The following is a 22,961-nucleotide window of genomic DNA, read 5'->3' as shown; positions in this document are numbered from 1 at the left end:
ATGCGCGCACACACACACACACACACACACACACTGATACACAAGTACAAATACTAAAAACTTTTTTCCTCAGTCGTCCGGAACCAGCAAGGAGGAGAAAGACAAGGCCAAGAAAAACAAAAAAGGGAAGGGCAGGGAGGAGCCCGCTCGCAAACCGCCGCCCATTCAGAAGCCACAGCCCAATCAGAAGCTGCCTCCTAAACCTCAACAGGAAGTGAAACCGGACACCGAGGGGGCGGAGCCAGACGACAAGGTACGTTGTTCCGTAAATAGATTTTTTTTTTAGGGGCAATAAAAAGTATATAAAGTCATTTGATACACTTGAGTGCACCCATCTCTTTAAAAAGAGATTAAATTATTTCATATTTAACATCAATTTATCTGTGAGCTTCTAATGGCATTTAATGTCTTTATAATAGTTAAAAAGAGAAACAAACGCTACTATGGTACTCAGTTTTAGTAAAAAAAAAAATATATATTTCTCCACAGCAACTTAACCAAGGAACTTGGCATGGACATTCATTGTTAGGCCTTTTTAGGATCAAATATGGACTATATTCTATTTTTATTATTTCATCTTAGTGTATTATCACATGATTAAAATGTGATATTCATCATAACTACTATACTAAAAAGACTTCTTTCATTTTGTTGTACTTTTTGCTTACATGGAGCAATAACTCGAAAAAGTGGAAAAAATAATAGAGAAAAGGGCTTGGCAAGGACATTCCTTAAGTAATTATTAGGATCAAATATAGAATGCCTTCTCTTTGTTTTTTATTATATTTATGAAATTGTATATTAGCTTCTTCTAGTCTAAAAATATGTATTTCCATTTTTTTGCATAACTGGAACAATAATTAAAAAAAATGGATTATTCAGAAAGCAATTTAAAACGATAGAAAAAATGAGCTGCGTCTTAGGCTCATGGCATTCATTGATAAGTTTTACGTAAAATCTTTAAATTTCCAAAGAAAAAATAATTCGCACACACAAATCAAAGTCATTTTACATTTCTGAAACTCATAACCTGTTTTGTTCCCCAGGAAGACGACGTGGATCCAGACAACCCTGGAGCAGAGGTGACTAAGAAAATATGAACTCACCCCATTGAAAGTTTGCTTTTTTTGCTCATTTTAAGTATCGTTTAGTCTTATTTCTCAGATAAAAATAAGAAAAATGATACTTAAATATGTGAAATTATCAGTGGATGGTGGTTAATTTAAAACAATATTAGCAAAAATTAAAATATGTATATTCTTAAAATGAGTAAAACAATTAGATAATTTATAGTAATAATTAATAATTATAATATCTCATCTCATTAGCTGCACCGCTTATCCTCAGTAGGGTCGCGGGGGTGCTGGAGCCCATCCTAGCAATCATCGGGCAGTGAGCAGGGGACACCCTGAACTGATTGCCAGCATGTTTACTCATTTTAAGTACCAGTATTTTAAGTTACATTTGGGCATTTTTGGGCACCCCTATTCTTGCCTCTCTCCACGTGGGTCCATCGTCCACCAAAACGTAACCTGTATTGTTTTGTACCTAAAAAATAAACATTTCATAAAATAATATGCGCTATCAAGATAAATAAAAGTAAGTTTAACTTACTTTTGGAAGATGAGCTTCAAGAGTTAGGCGACTTCCTCCTCCGTGGTAGAAAGTGGCCGGAAAAAGCGTTCCGACCATTTTCTCAACCGCATCAAGCTTTCTTATTGCATTTTCATTTCGGCTCGTCTCTTCTTTACACCAACCGTATTGAATGAATCCATGAGACATTTAACAATAAAAATGTTAAAGTTCTTACCGTGCTGGAGACACAGTATAGTATGTGATTTAACATAAACATATAATGGAGATCATGGTATACTAACGTACATGCATGTTTTTGACATATATGTCAGTAACGGCGTAACATATTAAGAGGTAATCAGATAGTCTGGTAAGCATGTTCTTTATCCTATCAGCGCCACCGCAAATCACCAAATCCAATGAAATATTCATCCTAGGTGTCATTTTTACCAGTAACAACTCCAATTCGGGATGATAAGCCACTTCCTTCTTCTGGTTCGAAATATGTCCAACCACGACAGGGCAAGGTTGAAATTATCAACAGTTCTCTTGCGGTTCATGTGAAGTAATATACAGTAACGGTATTAAAAACCAGCCCGTGGGCCGCATGTTCGACACCTGTGCTCTCGAGGGAGCCTCCTTTCCCTTTACTTAGTGTCTTTTTGGATACGACAGGAAGCAGAGAACCTCCTCACTTCACTCACGGGCCAACCTCACCCTGAAGACGTGCTGATGTTTGCAGTGCCCGTTTGCGCCCCCTACAGTGCGCTCTCCAACTGCAAGTGCGTATCTACAGTCTTCTCGATTACTGTTTCAAAACATTTTAGAACCCCAAAAATATTCATTCGGAAATCAGGCTAGAATTGAGTTTCCGTTCACAAATTTTTGCAAACTTGTATAAAAGGAAATATAAATGTAAAATGCCAGTATTTTTTGGGGGGGCGCTAGATTAAATGTCATCCTCCAACTACTTTTCTTATTCTACTATAGATATTTGTTTACTTAATACCAATACGTAAACAAAGTTAGTTTCCTATACTACTGCCTGAGGATATAATTTAGCTCATTTTCATATATTTGTAAATTTGTACAAATATTTATTGTTTACCACAAAAAATTCTATATTTACTAATATTGTAGTTCACAGTAATTTACATCCTTTTCTTATTTTTCTCTAGATTTACTTGTTTCTAATTGTAAACATAAATAAAAGTAATTTCAAGTACGAATTATGTTTTTTGACAATATTAGTATTTACTCATATTTTAACAAAATTAACTACCCTGAAATACCCCTTAAGCATATAATTGACATCATTTTCTTCTTTGATTCGTTTTCTTGTCAGACAATAACAAAAGTATTATAAATATGTGTTCTTTTACAAGTACTGATTAAATAAAAATATTTCATAATGTTCCAAAAACATATATTTTAAAAATTTAAACTGCCTATTTCATTGGATCTAATCAAAGGGGCAGTGTGTTATATGTAGTGCCATCTAGTGGTACAAAAGATGGTTTGAATACTCTGCAAAATACAAACTATATTACCATTGTCAATTTTTATAAAAAAAATAAATAAAAATAATAATAATAATCATATGTTGGGATTATTTGTAGTTCTTTTACACAGAATCCCTGCCCTGTAGTCGCTGCCATATTTGTCTGGCATCCTGCTGCTACGCTGTTTGCATTGGAGAAACTGAAATTGTAGTGGTCAAATATTACACACGGGGGCTTTAAGGAAACAAATTAAAGTCCAAATTAAAATCCTTAGAAAACATACCAACTTTGCTTGTTTTGAGCCCTTGATATTGTCTGACTAAAAAAAGTCTTATGCTTTTTAGTGTTTGATTAGTTTTCTCATGTTTATTTTTTTCCGCCTACAGGCACAAAGTGAAACTGACACCAGGCTCTCAAAAAAAAGGCAAAGGTATTATCTATTATATATATATATATATATATATATATATATACTGGACTGTCTCAGAAAATTAGAATATTGTGATAAAGTTCTTTATTTTCTGTAATGCAATTAAAAAAACAAATGTCATACATTCTGGATTCATTACACATCAACTGAACTATTTCAAGCCTTTTATTATTTGAATATTGCTGAATTTGGCTTACAGCTTAAGAAAACTCAAAAATCCTATCTCAAAATATTAGAATATCATGAAAAAGTATACAAGTAGGCTATTCAACTAATCACCTGAATCATCTAATTAACTCGAAACACCTTGCGAGGGTTTCCTGAGCCTTAAAAACACTCAGCTTGGTTCAGTAAACTAAATCACTGCTGATCTGACTGCTGTCCAGAGGACCATCGTTGATACCCTCCATCAGGAGGGTAAGACACAAAAAGAAATTTCTCAAAGAGCAGGCTGTTCACAGAGTGCAGTTTCAAAGCATATCCACAAAAAGTCTGTTGGAAGGGAAAAATGTGGCCGGAAACGCTGCACAACCAAGAAAGATGACCGCAGCCTTAACAAAATTGTGAAGAAGAGCCGCTTCCAGAATTTGGGGGAGCTTCAAAGACAGTGGGCTGAAGCTGGAGTCCAGGTATCAAAAGCCACAGTTCACAGACGTGTCCGGGAAATGGGCTACAATAGCCGTATTCCCATGGTCAAGCCACTTCTGAACTCAAGACAACGGAAGAAGCGTCTGACTTGGGCTATGGAGAAGAAGCACTGGACAGTTGCAGAGTGGTCCAAAGTCCTCTTTTCAGACGAAAGCAAGTTTTGCATTTCATTTGGAAGTCAAGGCGCCAGAGTCTGGAGAAAGGCTGGAGAAGAGCAAAATCCAAGTTGCTTGAAATCCAGTGTGAAGTTCCCACAGTCAGCAATGGTTTGGGGAGCCATGTCAGCTGCTGGTGTTGGTCCACTGTGTTTCATCAAGTCCAGAGTAAATGCAACTGTGTACCAAGAGATTTTAGAGCACTACATGCTTCCATCTGCTGAAAAGCTCTATGGAGATGAGGATTTCATTTTCCAGCATGATCTGGCACCTGCCCACAGTGCCAAAACCACCAGTAACTGGTGCACTGACCATGGCATCACTGTCCTTGATTGGCCTGCTAATTCCCCTGACCTGAACCCCATCGAGAATTTGTGGGGTATAGTTAAGAAGAAGATGAAAGACACCAGACCTACAAATGCAAATGAGCTGAAGGCCGCTATCGAAGCATCCTGGGCATCAATAACACCTCAGCAATGCCACAGGCTGATTGCCTCCATGCCACGCCGGATTGATGCAGTAATCCGTGCAAAAGGATTCCCAACCAAGTACTGAGTGCATCAATGGACATTTTCAAATGTTTGATTTAGTTTTGCTGTTATAAAATATTTTTTTTACTTGGTCTGAGGAAGTATTCTAATATTTTGAGATAGGATTTTTGAGTTTTTTTCAGCTGTAAGCCAAAATCAGCAATATTCAAATAATAAAAGGCTTGAAATAGTTCAGTTGATGTGTAATGAATCCAGAATGTATGATATTTTTGTTTTTTTAATTGCATTACAGAAAATAAAGAACTTTATCACAATATTCTAATTTTCTGAGACAGTCCAGTATATATATATATATATATATATATATATATATATATATATATATATAATTTTTTTTTTTTTTTTTTTTTAAATACTCTACAGACGTGGCCCGATTTACAAACAAGACTATCATTTGCAAGTTGAATTTGTTCGCAAGTTGCTTCAGTGCTATATTTTGTATGTTAAAGGTTTATACAAGTATGGTTAAGGCTTGCATAAGTAACCTGTATTGTTTTGTACGAAAAAGTAAACATTTCATATAATAATATGCTCTATAAAGATAAATAAAGTTGAGTTTAACTTACTTTTGGAAGATGGGCTTCAAGAGTTAGGCGACTTTCTCCTCTGTGGTAAAGTGGATGGGGAAAAAAGCGTTCCGAGCATTTTCTCAACCGCATCAACTTTCTTATTCCATTTGGATTTCAAATGAAATGACCCGCCTCTTCTTAACACCTTACACCAACCATATAGACTGCACGAGATATTAAACAATCAAATACCAAATAACTTACAGCAATCTCCGAATATTTTTCGACATCCCGAAAAATATGTTCGTAAGTGGGGAAGCGTCTGTACACTGAAAATCGAGGTTTGTGAACCACTTCAGCACTGTATTATTTCTTTCCTACAGCCGCCCGCACGGCCCTTTTGAATTTCATGAAATCCAAAGAAGCTACCGGGAGAGAAAAAGACTTGCTACGCAGTGTCAAGGTATGAAATTCCAACCCTTATATACCGTATATAGATAAAAAGTTTGGATTGCATTGGTGAAATCGGTTTCTGGTTGCAGGATGGCGACTTGTCCAGAAACATGCCAGGCAAAGTCAAAGTGTCTGCTCCTAACTTGCTGGCCGCCAAGAGGAAATAAGTTCATTTCATGAGGTAAAATAAATCTTTGAACTAAAGAAGACAAGAGGACACGTTTTTGGTGTCTTTTCCCTTTTAGTCTTTGATTGAAATGGTCCCACAAATATTTTGTACAGGTAATAAAAGTTTTAGAATTTGTTCTCAGGCAGAAAAAAAAAATACATTTAATTTGTATATCTTTGAACCTTGTTTCCTTTTATTCGAGTTGAATCAGTTCGATTATTCGTGCATTTATTTATTTTATCAAGGGGATTTTTGTTCCTTCATACTTCAACGAAGGCGATGGTGTGTAATGATAAGATTAAAAAAATATACAGTAGTTCAAGAAAAAAAATAGGTGGGAAATTTACAGTAAGAAATATCCACTGTGCATAAAATACATGCATGTTATATATTTGTATTTCTCCTCTTCCTAGTTCGTGTGTAAACATACTATACTGTATTTCCAGCGCGCTAAGAACTTAGACATTTTTATCGTTCGATATCTCATGCATCCATTCAATATGGTTGGTGTAAAGAAGAGGCAAGTCATTTCTTTTGAAATGAAAGTGGAATAAGAAAGCCTGATGCGGTTGACAAAATGGTTGGAACACTTTTTTTGCGGCCACTCTCTACCACGGTGGAGGAAGTCGCCTAACTCTTGAAGTGCATCATCCAAAAGTAAGTTTATTTATCTTTATATAGCATATTATTTTCTTATTTTTCCTGTACAAAACAATACTTATACCAGCCTTAAAATACTTCTATAAACCTTAAACATACAAAATATAGCACATGATTCGTAAGTTGCTTATCTCGTTCGTAAGTCAGACAGTGTCAATTATGATTTCATCTTTAAGCTTTCATTGATATGTACTTGACTGTAAATTGATCACAATTTTACTTTTAATACATTTTTAAATATTTACTTATGTACTTACCAGTAGGTATTTTCATGGGGATATTGTTCTCGCATAAAGAATTGCCATTTTATTTTCATTTAAGAAAAGAACATATGACCAAAACTCATTTTTATAAAGTGACAATGTAAATGATCATTATAAATAAAAATGGTTATTAAATACGATCAGAAACTGTCAAGTAGTTATTAGTGCATTTAATTATTGTCTTTTTCAACCTGCATCTTCAATGAAGTGTTGGATAAAATATTTTCAACACCTGTTCCTTTCTTAAAAATATTTATTTACAGAAAAACATTTTAAAAACAATACAAACCAAAATATAACATTAATGAGTAAAATGTCCTGTACAATTTAAAAATGAGGTCAAAGTGCTTGAAGTTTGCTGTGGAGATAGAATGGAAGTAGAAAAAATTTGTTAGTGCGTTTTAAACAAACCATCGGGGAAAGTTCTTACCTGTCCTCGACGGTTCTGGTGGACGGATAGTAGACCTTAAATGTGAAGCCGCTTTTGGGGAAAGAACCCTGATGGAGGGATTAAAACAGATTGAGTAAACATTTTGAACCATTTATTAGGAATAAATATTAAAGGGAAAGTGTGTGATAATTAACTTGAGATTATAGCTTACAACAGAACTGAGATGTGTACATTAGAAGAAAAACTTTGGAAGTTTAACTTCCAGATTTTTTTGCGTGACCATGGATTCATTTCAGAATGGAAACAAGGCTGCTCTTAAAACCTGCTAGTAGCAAGATAACTGAGTGAGCTGGTTACACACGGAGTGTCCGAAAGAGCCAAAAGCTGGAGTTGGTCAGAACAGCTAGTGGGAGAAGCGACCAAAAGGGCAGTAAAAGATTCTAAAAGCATACTAAAAATGTGTTTGGGCAGCTAAGAACATCCTCGGCAAGTGCAGAACCATGCCCTGTAAGTGGCTAGAGAAGGATATAGTAGAAAAAATAATTCATGATGCCAGAATCACAGGACTCTGTGATTTTTGCTATGGAAGGTGATTGACACTGAAGGACTAAGCAGAAACGATAAAACAGCCAGCGACCATGTCACTAACATGAGTGGCTAGAAAAGGAAACAGGGAGGGACTCTGACGTTGGCTTGCATTACCAATGTCGAAGGTGATATTTCAGACCAAAAACAAACGATAACAAAATTTTCTAACCAAAGCCTGCTGCCAATTGGCTAAAAACGGAAACTGGAGGGCAAAGACAACATGGGCCTAAAACAAGGAAATGATGGAACAGCAAACAATAGCAATCGTGGCCAGCCTTAGCCTGCAGCCAAGTGGCTAGAGAATGAAACAGGGAAAAAAAGTACATGCTGGATTTGCATGACCATCTGTGCAAGGTGACAAGGACGAATCAGGAGCGGCCAACCATAAACTGCAGCAACGTGGCTAAAGAAGGATACAGTGGAAAATAGTTGAAGATAGTTGGATTACATTTGGGCTCAGCTGTCTGGTGAGTTACGGGTAAGTACTAAAAGCATCACCTTGACAAACTAGCTTTTCAAAAAGGTTATTTAAGCTTCTTTAGTAAAATGGATGTCCAATAGTTCAGCTTCTAAAATTGTGTAGTATAATTAAAAAATTCTTAACCTCAAATGGACAGTGTATGAATAAGCACCCCCTAGTAGTAAAAAAAAAAAAAATCATTGCCTACATATTCTGATGTTATTCTTGTCCTTTATTTCCTTTCTGTCTTTTTTGTCTTTTCCTTTCCCTCTTTTTTCTGTATTTTTCCCTTTTTTCTTTCATCCTTGTTTTTTTTTTCCCTACTTTTTGGTCACTTTTTTCTTGTGTTTATTTCTTGTGCTGTTTAGCACTCTGTTTTGGTTGCTCTACACAAGAGTTACATGTAGTGGTCAAATACTACACTGTCACTTTTAATCATGTTTATGAGCTAGTAAAAGCATTTTTACTTAGAGTTTAAATACATGGTGTTGTATTTCAATGTTGACACCACTAGGGGTCACTATACAGAGCATACTGGGGATTTTACTTACGGGGTTGATGCAAAGGCAGTCCGAGTGCGCCACGTTGAAGGGATCGTACTTGTCGGCGAAGACGATGACGTCGGGTACGGGGTACACCCTCAGTGCGTAGTCGTAGGCCCAAAAAATGGGGGACACGTAGAGCGGCAGGGGGGCCAAGTGGGCCTGCGAGAGGACCGTCCGGACAAACTGAGGGAAGAAAAGAGAAACCGCGTGAGAGCGGTTTTTCAAACGAGCCCCTTTGGTGCGGACGGCCACTCACGTGATTGGGAATGTCCAAGTTATTGTTGGGCAAGCTGACGCAATTTCGGCACATTTTGTTGACCAGATCCTCGCGGAGGATCACCATTTCTTGGCTGCAGTACTGGATCCTGGAAAGGGAACACGTTGAAACCCGCAGACTGTTTGAGAAAATAGCTCATTGCTAATGGTTATTTTGCTGGTGTGTCCAAAGTCCGGCCCGGGGGCAAGTTATGGCCCGTGCGAAAGGTTTTACTGGTCTGCGGTCTCTGTCACAAAATGAATAATATGTGGCCTGTCAGGATATGATAAATCACCATTTGTCCAGATAAACCTTAGGCTTTCTGTGAGACTTGTATTCCACCCAATTTCTGACATGGCGACTGTGAATTAAAAAAAAGGAAAGTTGACTGTGAGGGTAACCGCTTCCAGGATCAGTGGAAATTAGCTTGGCAAATTAGGCAGATGCCTGTTTTCAAGAGGTTTTCAAAAAGGCACTGCCAGATGAAACATGCTAACTACGAAAAGCTAAATGGAAACAACGCTGCAAAAAGGTGAAGCAGCTGGAAACTTTTAACGGCAACTGCGAGTCAAATGTAAAATCTTAAAACATTCTTATTCCACTCAGCTACTCAGCTGCTGTATTCACAGTGAGTGTGTCTAAATTTGGGTAGTTTTTTCTCATTCAGTGCACTTTGTTCAATGTTCCACTTTATTACTGAAAAGTTGAGTCAAAGACCTTACAGCCTTTGACCTCACCTGTGCATTCTTCCTCAAAAGGGTTTGACCTTTAGAAAAGGAACAGAAGTTGATTTCTTGATTCCTTAACCATTGCTCTCTAGGTATACAGTATTCAGATTCAGATTCAGATTCAGATCTACTTTATTGTCATTCTAGTACACGTGTATACAGAACGAAATGTCGATACATCTGACCCGCACAGTTTCCTTGAATGTACAGATATAGGTAAAAGTTGTATTGTATTATGGCTACGTATAGTATTTTACCATAGTGCCGATAGTGCAAGAGGAGTAGCTAACCAGATGTGCAAAATGGGCAGTCAGGTTAACAAGTCATGTAAACAGTAACATTAACACTGTAACAATAACACTGTAAGTACAATAGTGCAGAGAGCAAATGTGCAAGGAGTGGCAAGCTATAAAGAACTGCCAGTAGTGCAAAAAGTCAGATTAGCAGCCGTTTAGAATTAGGTCAGGAGTGTCATTTTAACTCTGGGCGGCCACACAACAGAACAAACATTCTCTCGGGGGCCGGACTAGTCGATTAGAAAGAGAGGGAAAAAAACGAGAAAGAAATAAGAGAGGGGCCAAAAGCTGGAGTTGGTCAGAACAGCTAGTGACCAAGAGAGAGAGAGAAACAAAAGAGATAGAGAAATAGTAAGAGAGGGGGAAAGAAAGAGAAAGAAATCCAACAAGAAATGGGAAGAGGGAGAAAAAAGGGAAGGGGAGAAAGAGATAGAGGAACAAAGAAAGAAAAAAGAGTGAGGAAAAAAAGGGGGGAGAGACAGAAAGAGAGAAAAATAAAACTACAGCGTTTTTGTGAGAGGCACCAGAGGCGTGTTCAGGAGAGTGATCAGACATGTAGTCTCTTGATAATCGCTTGCCGCGCACTGCTGAACGTTTTGTAATCGCTCACTGTGATTGCCTTACTGATCCAAAATGGCCGACGACAGTACAATGGATTTCGTTCTACAGCTTGCTTTGAGCGAGTTGGCTGATATGAGCGACAGTTCGCATATTGACACAGTTAAGGTTATCCTAAACGCAGTGGAAGGGTCATACCTGTCTTGCATTGTTCACAAACATTACCAGGCAATGTAAGACGATATATTACATCGCCAACAGCACTCGTCAGGGTGAGATCCTCCATCTTCTGCACTGTCGACGCCATGTTGGAAATCAAAGTAAGCGGTCTTTCTCCCGTGATTACTCGGGCACGCGAGCGCTCAATAATCACTGGCCGTTCAGAAGCTAGCGATAGCTCGCGATAGCAATCACTCACTCTCCTGAACACGCCTCTGGCTTTGGTTACATCGAGTCGCCATATTTCAACCTGCAGCTCGTTTCTCTCCTGCGCTTCTCTGAGCGGCCGGATTCAATCCTTTAGCGAGCCTGATCCAGCCTGCGGGCCGCCTGTTTGACGCCGCTGGTATAGTTAATAATAAGCTAATATTATCATAGTAGCATATAACGCAGAGGGGATTTTTTCCAAAAGTTTGTTTCTCAATCGTGATGATTTGTCTGACAGTTAACCGTCTCTGGAAATTCTTTATCGCAACAGTCTCACAATTCTATGGGAACCACTGTTGACTGAGACCTATTTAAACCCTAATAATATTTACAATCTGGTCGTAACATCGTAATAACACAAGTCGGCATAGAAATGCGTATAAAAACTAGTTTGTGACACATTTACCTGCACGGGTTGGTGGTGAACACGGAGAAAGGAACCTTCTCCCGGAACTCCTCAGTGATGTGATCAGCCAGCGGAGGACTGGGAGAGAAACAAAATCTTATATAATCTATGTTTCATTTTCTTTAAAAGTAGTGGTATCACTTAGTTGTTTCTCCTCTGTACCTCTTCTGAACTGTGTGTACAAGAAGTTAATTTACCGTGTTTTCCACACTATAGGGCGCACCCCCAAAAAATAGTTTTTGGTCCTATTTTTGACATACATAAGGCGCACCGGATTATAAGGCGCTACAATGGGAACGTGGACAAAACAGTCAGATAGTTCAGTCCAACTTATTACCCCTTAACATTCCTAAAGCTTGCAAAGACGTGTCGAGAACACGTGCGGATGCGGTGTCCGTACGATGTCACTCAAATGCATCGTTCCAAATATCATTTGGAAGGTTAAAGTCTTGGGATTCAAGAAATGTCAACCATTCCTTAGTTTCCATTTTCTTTTTCGCTCGCAACTTTATTGTGCATATGAGAATAAACACTTGGAATTGAGTTTAATTTAAAAAAAAAAAGACCCATCACAGAAACATCAAGATCACTCTGAAACAAGATACTGGGAAAATATATAGCCGGAGTAGCTCACCGAAGTCGTTGCGTTCAATAATAATGTGCAACCATGGTCCTCTTATATACGTGAGTGTAGTAAATCCAGGAGAGTAAAATATTTACAAATACAGTACAAAATAGTAAAACTCTATGCCGTAGACAACCAAACATGCTATTCACATTCATCTTTGTCGGCCAATTGCAGGCTTTGTTTTGCCCCTTTAGCCTATGCCAGCCTGTAAATGATAAAAAGGATCCGCCCTCTTTACCTCCGAATAACTTTAGCCAATAGTGACTAGAGGTAAGATCGGGCCCAAAAAAAGCACCCGAACCCGACGCAGGCCCGGGGGGTATTAAACCCGACCCGGACCCGGCCCGACTAATTAACTGGATTTGCTGGCCCGGCCCGAGGGGGCCCGAAATTACATATTTTATTTATAAGGAGGGGTGATTTATGATAACAAATTAAACTCTGCCTTTTGTTACAACATCTAGGCCTAAGTTAAATAAAACTGTATAAACATTTACATCTTTTATATTTCTGTGTCTGCACTGCAATCTGTCATTGACGGTTTTTTTTTTGAGGTAGCGAAAACATTTAAAGGCGTCCGTCATTTTGACGACTTGATCATTGGGCCATAATCCACAGCAGCAGTAGTAGTACGCCTTTAAGATTTTAGCGCAGCACTTTCATTGAGAGGGGATGTTGACGTGTTGTGCCGACTCCTATGCAAATCCCCCCCCCCCCCCCCCCCCCTGATCGTATTCTATATAAAACGCTTATTAAAACAATAAAGCGAGCTAATTATAATCATTGGGAGATCCTAGTCTATATAACGCGTTTATTTAAACAATAAAGCGCGATCGTATTCTACAGATTGCGTTTTTTAACGCGGATGAAAATCTCACCAACGTCAATGTACGCTTCCGACAAAAGCGATCGTATTCTATATAATACGCTTTAAAACAAAATAAAGCGAGCTAATTATAATCATTGGGAGATCGCGTTTATTTAAACAATAAAGCGCGATCGTATTTTACAAAATGCATTTTTTTAACGCGGATGGAAAAGTCACCAACGTCACTGTACGCTATGATTTCCGCAACCACAACTAATTGTACACAAATAATATTCATTTGATTTACTATAATATCCGTACGTAATGTCTTTTTTATTGTGAATGAAACCCTGGTTGCATTGGATCCCGCGGTGTAAACAAATTGTTGTTTTTTTCATTTAAAATCGGAGGGGGGGAGGAATTTCCATAGGAGTCGGAAAAATAGCGATTACAGCTCCTTCTCCGTTTTATCCAAATTATTTATTTTATAACAAGTATTCCTTGGTCTAGTATCCATACATAGTTTAAGTATATATTTTTAATGAACATTTAACACATTATTAATTAATTAAAAAAAAAAAAAAAGCAGGACCGAACCCGACCCGACCCGACCGTATGACTGACATTTCAGGGCCCGACCCGGCCCGAAATTGCCTCGGGTTCGGGTTCGGGTTCGGGCTCGGGCCATAAATCTTACCTCTAATAGTGACTGATTCAAATGATGATTGACACATTGGTTAGGAAATGAAACGCCGGTATATAAATCCCAGCATACACCGCGGACTACTTGGCGTTCGGGGGAAAATCTAGTCAGCGGCTGCTTTCATTAGTTGCAAGACTTTGCGACTTAATATCGATCCATATATAAGGCGCACTGTATTATAGGGCGCATGGTCGGCTTTTGAAAAAAATTAAGACTTTTAGGTGCGCCTTAGAGTGCGGAAAATACGGTAATTAGAGTTGACAGTTTTGGGATTGACAGCTGCTCGACCAAGTTTTGTAATTAGATAGATAGATAGATAGATAGATAGATACTTTGTTCATCCCCGAAGGGAAATTCAACATACTGTCCAGTGTCATTTTATAAGATTATTGGTTAGTGGTGTGCTGGAAAATTTTTCAAATGTAAAAAACATGCCCTGGCTCAAAAAAAGGTTAAAAAACACTGCTTTAGCACCCTAAGAACTTTGACTTTTCATTGTTTAATATCTCATGAATCCATTCAATATGGTTGGTGTAAAGTGTAAAGAGGAAGCGAGCCGTTTCTTTTGAAATGAAAGTGGAATAAGAAAACTTGATGCGGTTGAGAAAATGGTCGGAACACTTTCTCGGCCACTTTCTACCACGGTGGAGGAAGTCACCTAACTTTTGAAGCCCGTCTTCCTAAAGTAAGTTAAACACTTCATTTATCTTTATAGTGCATATTATTTTAGGAAATGTTTATTTTTGAGTACAAAACAATCCAGGTTACTTATACAAGCTGTAAAGATACTTCTATACAAAATATAGCAACTTACGAACAAATTACGAAAGATCGGAACCTATCTCATTCGTAATTATGGCAGCGTCTGTACCATGTAGTTAAAACAAGCCATCAATATTAGTGTCCAGAAACAAGATTTTATTGGTCATCTTTAGAAAAAAAACAATAAAATCTGTAATATATAAATATATATATATATATATTTTTTTTCCCTGTCTTAAAAAAAAAATAGATTTTCTTCATTCTCAGTTGAAGCCTCCGTTATTTGCACAATGTGTCATTAAGATAGTGATCTTTAAATGTCTGCGTGATAGGTTTAGAGTTTAGTAGACAATAATAATAATAATAATGAGAAAAAAAGACAGATGACATTTTAAACTTGCATGGTTTTAGGTCACTTGTTAAAGTCTTACCGTGGCAGGATGGCGCCCGGGCCGGGATCTTCGGGACCAGGAACGAACACAAAACGACTACTGCAAAACCAAGAAAGCAAACAGACAGTAAGACAACCAAACCAATGTGCAATATTTCAAATCCTAGTCAAAAATTAGTCTGCAAAAACTCTTACTTGTTGTGGATGTTAGGATGGGCGCATATGCTGTCAGCTAACGCCTTCAGCGAGTCTAAAAATTGAGAGAAAAAAGGAGAAAATCAGTCTCATTGGGTTGGGTTGTCGTCAGAGAGGAGGAAGCATTCACCTTTGAGTGATTTGATCCGACTTTTCCCGTACGGGGCCGAAGAGAAGTTGCCGCAAAAGATGAAACACGTGGGGGGCATCGCCGAGTAGCCTGGGGGTCACATTGTGATATTGTGGGGGTTAGGAAAGAGGGAGTACACGAACATATAATTATTTGATAAATATATCTAAAGCAGTCAGTTAATAAAAAAAATCGTTAAATAAGTCTTCAAGAGAACTGAAAATGAAACGTTACAAATGATTAAAAACAGAGAAAATTATTCTAAAAATATTCAACACGAGAGAAAAATTATTCCCCAAAACTGGAAAAGTATTCAAAGAACAGAGAAAACATAATTGCGAAAAAAAAGAAAAATATCCCCGGAATAGAAGAAAATGCTGAAGACTAAAAATAAAAAGTCCTGAAAAAAACAAAAGAAAAATGATTCCCCAAAACTGGAAAAGTATTCAAAGAACAGAGAAAACATAATTGCGAAAAAAAAGAAAAATATCCCCGGAATAGAAGAAAATCCTAAAGACCAAAAATAAAAAGTCCTGAAAAACAAAATAAAAGAGAAAACGCTCAAATACTCGTCAAAATAGACAGGAATAACTTAAGTGGTTTCAGACTTGATGATGTAGAGCAAATAAGTCCAGCACAAAATTGACTTCCACATTCTTTGTTTCAAATAACTCGCTTTTTGGAACGACGGCGCCCTCTATTGGACAGTCTCTGAACGTACCAATTCACCATGTGCCATAATGAAAACTAATAAACATGAAGTTTTGCATGTAATTAAAACGTCTAAGGCTATGTATTGATAAAATGATGTTTTCACCATACGCAATTATGTCAATTGGAGGGACATTCTCAAGTACAGAACATTATGCAAATGTATCACTTCTATGGCTTTGTAACAAGTTCAGCAACTTCAAACACCGTCACCTGACACTGAATGTATCAAATATCCAAGACCACACCCATACAGCCATGATCTGGTCGAGTGTCCCTGGTCCATATAAAAGGAGGAGCTGATCGATAGCTCATCCTCTTTTCTACTGCGGCCTTTAGTTCAACACGTGGGCCACACGTTGAGACCATATGGTGCACGAGTCCAAATCTCTCCGCAACGACAAGAGGACGGTTTCAGATTTAACACCATGTTCGCTGGTTCTTGGGAATGAGCGTTTTTTTTCTGTACAGGGGAATCTCCCCAAATCGACTAAAATTATGGCGGGAAACTTTTTTATGCAAGTAACTCCGAGTTAACGTTCAGCAGTCAAACTCCCATATTCTCCAGTGCTTTTCCCTTCCCTTTTTCCCCCCCTATCATTAATTCTCTGTGTTAATAAATTGTGTGTCCTATTTCAATCGACCTGGTTCTTTGAATCCATTTTCTTGGGATTTGTAATTCATATCAGAACTCAAAGTAATAACGTAAATTAATTTTTAATCGGTGTAGGAAATTCTAGCATTATTCAGAGTAATGAAAAGATTCATGTTGGAGCACAAGCAACACCTTAGAGGCAAAATTTTTACTGATTTCAGGAAAGAATTATTCATTTCAATCCTATTTTCAAAATTCAAGCTAGAAAAATCCCTACAATGAGTAATAGCAACAAATGATGAAAACACAACCTTCAAACATTTGGTTGATCTTGTCCATGACCTCCGCGCTGTCCAACCAGACGTCGGACATCAGGACGAACATTGAGTCCTCGTTGTCCTCCTCCAACTTCTTCAGTTTTGCAGACGCCCCCACCGCCGTCGAGGAAGGACCCCCGAAAAAATTCACGTTGCCGAAATACGCCCTGAAACCGCAATACGATAAAAATGAAAAACGTTTATGCCTTCAGAAGTTTTGTTGCCAAAAGAGATCGGAATCAATATTTGATTGCCAACATCTGACCACATTTGAGAGTCATGGAGCCTTGTGATTCAGGTATGCTCTGCTTTTTTCCACAAATTCCTTCTCCAGCCACTCACTCATGTTAGCCACTTGGTTGTTGGCTACCAGTGGCCGCTAGCTGCTACTGTTATTGTTAGCTGCTCCTGCATTGTCCAACAGCTGTTCATGTAAGCGACTGTCACAGTCCCGTGATTCAGGCATCTAGCACATCATTTCCACTGCTTCCTTTTCTGGTCACTCATCTTAGGCTATAGCCCATCGCTATTAGCAGCTATTCGTAAATAAAATTTGCCCTTGCATTTACTAGGCTTTTTAGTAGCTTATCTTGCTAGCAGTTAAACCGCTTAAATAATTTGAATATTTTGTTTCCTATTTAGACAGACAGTAAGCAAATGTGTGTGTATTTATTATATACACACACACACACAAGGGAAATTATATCTAAATGATTGTCATCTTCGACTTTTCCCTCAGTTTTTCCTTCTCTAGCAACTCATTCTAGTTAGCTCTTGGGATCTTTCTACTGGCTTTTTGAGTAACTTCTCACGCTAGCCGTTTAAGTCAGCCAATTCCAACAGCTCTTATCATCTTAGCTGGAAAACAGGTGAGGCAATAGCTTGAAGCCTTATCTGGTACCATGTCAAATTTGATCACAATCTGAACACTAAATATTGTATTTTACAATTCTTTTCCAAGAGTAGGTCTAGGGGTTTCCAAAGGTAGCCCTTTGGAGTGGACTGCTTTACTACTCTAAAAGCTTTGCAAATGTGTATTTTACTCCGACCCGTTTTTTAGACATTGTGAAAGAGTTGTAAATGTTTGACTTCTCTTTCCAGAAGTAAAATCAATGATTGTGCACGCTCATGCTTAATAATGGCGCGTCACAATGAACCACACAAAGAGAGTAAACATTTATGATGGATAATTTTTGCCAAACTAATGTGTCAATCATAATTCGAATCAGTTACTATTGGCTGAAGATATTCAGACCTATTGGAGGAAATATCCGTTTTATCTAACAGGTCAGTATAGGCAAACGTGGGCTGTGGACTGTGAAAATAAGCCTACTAATGGCCGAGAAAGGTGTCAAACAGATGGTAGAGCCTAACTACCATATTGGGAATAGTTTTACGAGTCTGTTTATTTTTAAAAGGGAGTTTTGGAGCGAAAAGAACAAATTACAAGAAGCAACGTCGAACAAAGCAGACAAGCTTTTAAGCAGATTTCTTTCGATCCATCAGCATTATTGTGTGTTTTAGAGTAGATATTTTACACAAAAAATGACAATACCGTGTTGCTGAAGAAGGTTCAATTGGGGGTGTGCCAAAACCATTGACGTGGAAAACCGAGTCCTCGTACCATCCTGAAACAATTGTGGACTAAATCTGTATTAACACATTTACATTAAACCCAATTGAAAATGGAAGAATTGATTCATCTTACCTTCAGCCAACACGAAACTGAATTCAGTGTAAAGGCCGTTATGAAACTGGTGCAGAACCGATTAAGGGAAATGCCACCTGGAATCTTTGAATATCAAAAAAAGCTGTCATCCCTTGCTGCTTCATGGCCTCAGTGCTTCACAGGTGGAAAACTAGTTTGTGATCCATTATCCCCTATTGCATATTGCTGCAAGCGGGAGCCGTACACGGTGACCGTTTTTCACCACGATGGCCACCATAAAGTGACCAGCACTCGCACGGCCATGAGCTGGACTGGCAAAAGACACCATTTCTGAATATGAAAAACTGCACTCACGCAGCTGCATTCAGTTATCCCTAATCCTATATCACTGCGAACAAGGACTGGCAGAAGACAGTTTGCTGTTCTGGCCTACCTAAAATGAAATGCACCATTGTGGCTGTGATCTATTACCCACGATCGACTGTTTTTGAGAACAGATTTATTTGTGGGTTGAAGTTGCTGAAGTGTGAAATTGTGGCCCGCCTAAAATGAACTGTTTTGGCCGCGATCCATTACACCCAGTGGACTATTGCTGAAAGCTGTGGCCAAGAGGCCCCCATAAAGCGCTTTTAACAAAGGATCGGCTTATATATTTATAAAAAACAAGAAAAAGGATATTGCCTTGGACATATTGAGCTCTATGGTTCCGGTCGGATCCTCCAAGTAGAATTTTCCCTTCGAAATCCAGCAGACATTTTAGTCAATAATGTATCGATTGTGAAGGAAACTGTGGCGGCGGAGCTTCACCTCTTTGAGTTGCGCAATCATGCCCAGAACGATCACGCCGCCCACTTTGGAGGAGCTGCCCAGGAGAGCTTCGATCGTCTTTAGCTGCAAAACGCCAGGGGAGAAAAATAGGACCACGATAAACAAGCGAGAAGAAGAATCTTGAAAAATAAACCGACAAGGCTTTTTATTATTATTTTTTTCTTCACTTTTAGAAATAAGTATATTAACAAAATTTAAATAATTCTCAATTCTTTAAATGATTTAAAAAAAAAAAGAGAATTGGAAAAAAGATAAAATGAGCAAAATTATTTGTGCTGTGCAGAAAAGGTTAAAAATCCAAAAACAGTAAAACCTTCAAATTGTAAATAAATAATCGTCCAAGTGATCAATATTTTCCCATGTATGTGTCAAAAATAAATGTAGAAATGATAAACTGAAATATATGAATATGTGCATGGTACTTATTGTAAACAAATTTTAAAATATTTCAGCAAAATTATTAAAAAAATAAATCAAGTAAAAAACAGTAAATACTTGAAAAACATCTGAAATGAGCAAAAAATGATTGGCCATTTCAAGATTATTTTGTTGCATGGGAAAAATTAACAATCCTTAAAGCAAAAATAATCCGAGTTTATTGGAAAGAGATTTACAACTTAAAATATCTTCTCATTAATATTTTTTCACCATTTTCTAATATTTCAGGTAATTTTGCTGTGTGAAAAAAATAACATTTCAATTTACAGAAAAATAGTAATGGAAAAAAATCTATATTATATATATGAAAAATAAAGTTTAAAAAAAATCTAAAATAAAGAATATAATCCCTACAATGTAAACAACGATGTACTAATTTTTGCGAATTTTGTGGGATGAAAAAAAAAAGCAGAGGGTACCTGAAATTTATTTTGATTGTGCACTACAGCGGCTCCGATGGCAGGGGGCGTGAACAGCTCGTGGCGACGCGTGCGCTGCAAACAAAGACGGATAAAAACGTCAGCAGTGAGCGAAGAGGGCGCCCGGAGAGACAAGAAAAGATCAGACCTGAAGCAGGATGGCGTAGCGTTCCCGGAAAAGCTCCGCCTTGTCCCTGGCGGTGCCACACAGACCCGGAGCTGGATGGTTGGTCATGTTGATGCTGACAACAATCAAAGAGAAAGAATAAAAAAATTGTTTATAAGGTTAGACTTATTACTTCTGGGATAAACATGTCATAGTCAATCAGGGATAATGGACTTTTGGCCAAAACAGTGCAGCTATTTTTGTGGGGGGGGAAGAATGGAGGGGAAAAAAAGAGCAGCCACGCATATCAAATTTGTATTCGGTCCCAAGCTCTCAGCAATAGTCGATTGGGGATAATGGATCTTGGCCACAACAGTGAAGTTCATTTAAGGCAGGCCACATTGGCACGCTTAAGCGCCCTGAGAAAAAAAAAAAGAGCTCTGCCAGCCCCTGGTCTCAGCAATGGGATAATGGATCGTAGCCACACCCGTGAGCTTTGCTTTATGGCAGGCCTGAATGAAGTGCCTACCAACAAAGGTGTCTTCTGCTGGTCCCCAATGTGCAAATGGGGATAATGGATTGGGGTTGCACAAATGCAGGTCACCCTTTGTGGAACAGAATTGCCAAAAAGAGCCACTAAGCCCCCGCTCCATCAATATGTGATCAGGGATAATGGATTGAAACCGCTTCAGTACAGTTAATTTCTTTGGTTGACAAAATGGCCAGACACAATTTTTGTTAATTTTAAGAGGAACATTGCGACGAAAAAGGCTGCAAGGCCCAACAAAAGTGTACTGTTTATCCCTGCTTGCAGCAATATGGTATTGGGGATAATGGATCACAGCCACTTGAGCACAGTCCACTTATTGGTAAACAGAACTGCAAAAAAGAACTTCCACTCAACTAAATGCGCCCTAGCAGTTCCCGCTCGAAGCAATATGCACTCAGAGATGATGGATACCAGCTGTATGAGTGCAGTTCACCTTTTGGTAGACAAAACTGCAAAAAGCACTGCAAGGCTCAACGAAAGTGTACTCTGTTTATCCCTGCTTGCAGCAATTTGGTTTCGGGGATAATGGATCACGGCCACTTGAGGACAGTTCACTTTTTGGTAAACAGAACTGCAAAAAAGAACTTCCACTCAACTAAATGCGCCCTGGCAGTTCCTGCTAAAAGCAATCTCCAATCAGAGATAATGGATACCAGCTATATAAGTGCAGTTCACTTTTTGGTAGACAAAACAGCAAAAAGGACCGCAAGGCTCATCAAAAACGCACTCCGCCAGCTACCGCTTGTAGCAATATGCATTCAGGGTAATAGATTGCAGCCGTATGAGTGCAGTTCACATTTTGGTGTACAGAAGGGCAAAAAACGCTCAAGGAAACAAAAAAGTGTCAACAACACAGAGAGAAACACAAGTTACTCACGGGACGAATTTCTTGCGCTCCACGTTGTAAATATATCGAGGTACATCGAAGGCTCCAATGACATTGAAAACGTTCGTCCTGGAAATGTGATAAAAAAAACAGGAATTAAAAAAGAAATGAGGAAAAAAAACAATCGATTGAATGGTTCATACATTGTTTCGTCACAGGATTGAGAGCAGTCCTGCACGGCGTTCTCCACCACGGAGAGCTCGATCATGCTTGAAGACACTGTTGCACAGAAGCAGTCACCGAGAAGCTTATAAAAAATAATTAAAAAAAAAGAAAATAAATACTCACATGGTTGCTTCTCCACTGCATCCAGAACCCTCTCGATGACGTCATCAAGCTCAGAGGGACTGACAGACTCCAGGACCTCCACCAAGTATTTTGTGGCCTCACTTGAATGACAATAAATTTGGTTTATTTTAACTATTTAAGCGCAGTGTATTCTCTAATAACGGATTATTACAGATTATTTATCGATTTTCATTCATGTTATCCACGGTTTCTGTATTGTTTTAAACGTTTTTGTGGTTACGAAATAAGATTTTTCAAAAGGAACACGAGTTAAATCGTGTTAAAATTGTGTTTGAAGGTTAGAAAATACTACTTTTGTAACAAAACAATGACAAAATAAGCAATTAACAGAAATAATAAAACAAAAATGAAGTTCGAGAGCTCGAAAGCCTATCCGTCGAAAATTGTTAAAAAATACAGAATACTCAAAGAAAATAGGAACATTAAACATTTGAAACCAGGCAATAAAAATAATGTATATACGTACGGTCGGAGAATAAGCCCTCGCATTTTAAAGTCCGTACAAATTCTCGTTTTCATTTTCCGTGCGTCGTCCATCTTTGTTGACATCCGCGGTCGGCACAATCGTCCTTTGGCGCCAAAGATTCTACTCCTGTCGTCACTTCCGTTAAATGACACTCGCTTGGAAAATAAATTCATGTAAATTTTGGAGGTCTTAATTTTTTACAAATTCCAATAACTTTCTTTCACCTAATGTGTCTTTCTATTACTTTTTAAAAAATAATCTATAATTTTCCCATTCATTCAAAAGACTAACATCACGTCAGTAGCCCCGCCTCCTGTGGTGTGATTGGTATGCTGCCTCTGAGTAGTTAATAATTTGTTGTATAATTTTTTCAAAAACTTGTTTATTTTTCCACTTCAATAAAAAGTAAGTTTAGTATTTAATAGATTGAGTGTGAAAAGTGGGGCTACATCACAATGTCCATCTTTTAAGGAATCAGCAA

General features: G+C 38.2%; 2 protein-coding genes across 5 annotated transcripts in view; one reads left to right on the top strand and one right to left on the bottom strand.

The window, feature by feature from the left end:
- The window catches only part of nemf (nuclear export mediator factor), a 37,228-nt gene extending 15,306 nt beyond the window's left edge, over positions 1-21,922 (top strand). For 2 of the 4 annotated variants that reach the window (XM_088354830.1, XM_088354833.1), the window contains 6 exons: positions 74-253; positions 1,047-1,082; positions 2,251-2,357; positions 3,464-3,507; positions 5,754-5,833; positions 5,913-6,173. In XM_088354830.1, coding sequence (XP_088210956.1) covers positions 74-253; positions 1,047-1,082; positions 2,251-2,357; positions 3,464-3,507; positions 5,754-5,833; positions 5,913-5,990 — 525 coding nt within the window. In that variant the 3' untranslated portion in view covers positions 5,991-6,173. Of the gene's footprint in view, positions 1-73; positions 254-1,046; positions 1,083-2,250; positions 2,358-3,463; positions 3,508-5,753; positions 5,834-5,912; positions 6,174-20,192; positions 20,467-21,863 lie in introns of those variants that run through there. The other 2 variants (XM_088354832.1, XM_088354831.1) reach the window with 2 other exon arrangements.
- Positions 7,151-22,623, bottom strand: pole2 (polymerase (DNA directed), epsilon 2). The gene is made up of 19 exons (XM_088354834.1): positions 22,481-22,623; positions 21,994-22,094; positions 21,849-21,924; positions 21,697-21,774; positions 20,312-20,405; positions 20,164-20,238; positions 19,286-19,369; positions 19,157-19,213; positions 18,518-18,566; positions 18,365-18,437; positions 16,804-16,976; positions 15,187-15,276; positions 15,057-15,111; positions 14,902-14,961; positions 11,570-11,647; positions 9,156-9,264; positions 8,906-9,082; positions 7,346-7,413; positions 7,151-7,273 (listed from the first exon to the last, which is right to left on the bottom strand). Exons 1-19 carry the CDS (start codon positions 22,561-22,563, stop codon positions 7,255-7,257), a joined length of 1,599 nt encoding a protein of 532 aa, XP_088210960.1. The 5' UTR covers positions 22,564-22,623; the 3' UTR covers positions 7,151-7,254.
- Positions 22,624-22,961: the final 338 nt, after the last annotated feature.

This window comes from Urocampus carinirostris, chromosome 15 (genome assembly GCF_059441175.1).
Source record: "Urocampus carinirostris isolate Australia breed hairy pipefish chromosome 15, RoL_Ucar_1.0, whole genome shotgun sequence".
In the NCBI taxonomy this organism is placed as follows: Eukaryota; Metazoa; Chordata; class Actinopteri; order Syngnathiformes; family Syngnathidae; genus Urocampus; species Urocampus carinirostris.
The sequence above is the reverse complement of the archived record's forward strand: the minus strand, read 5'-3'. Positions and strand labels throughout refer to the sequence as shown.

Excerpts from the sequence above, each read along its gene's own strand:
- pole2 (XM_088354834.1), bottom strand. The coding sequence starts at position 22,563 with ATGTCAACAAAGATGGACGACGCACGGAAAATGAAAACGAGAATTTGT. Across the intron at positions 21,925-21,993 it reads TGCAGTGGAGAAGCAACCAT|TGTCTTCAAGCATGATCGAG; the intron begins GTGAGTATTTAT and ends TCTGTGCAACAG. Across the intron at positions 18,438-18,517 it reads CAGTTTCGTGTTGGCTGAAG|GATGGTACGAGGACTCGGTT; the intron begins GTAAGATGAATC and ends CAATTGTTTCAG.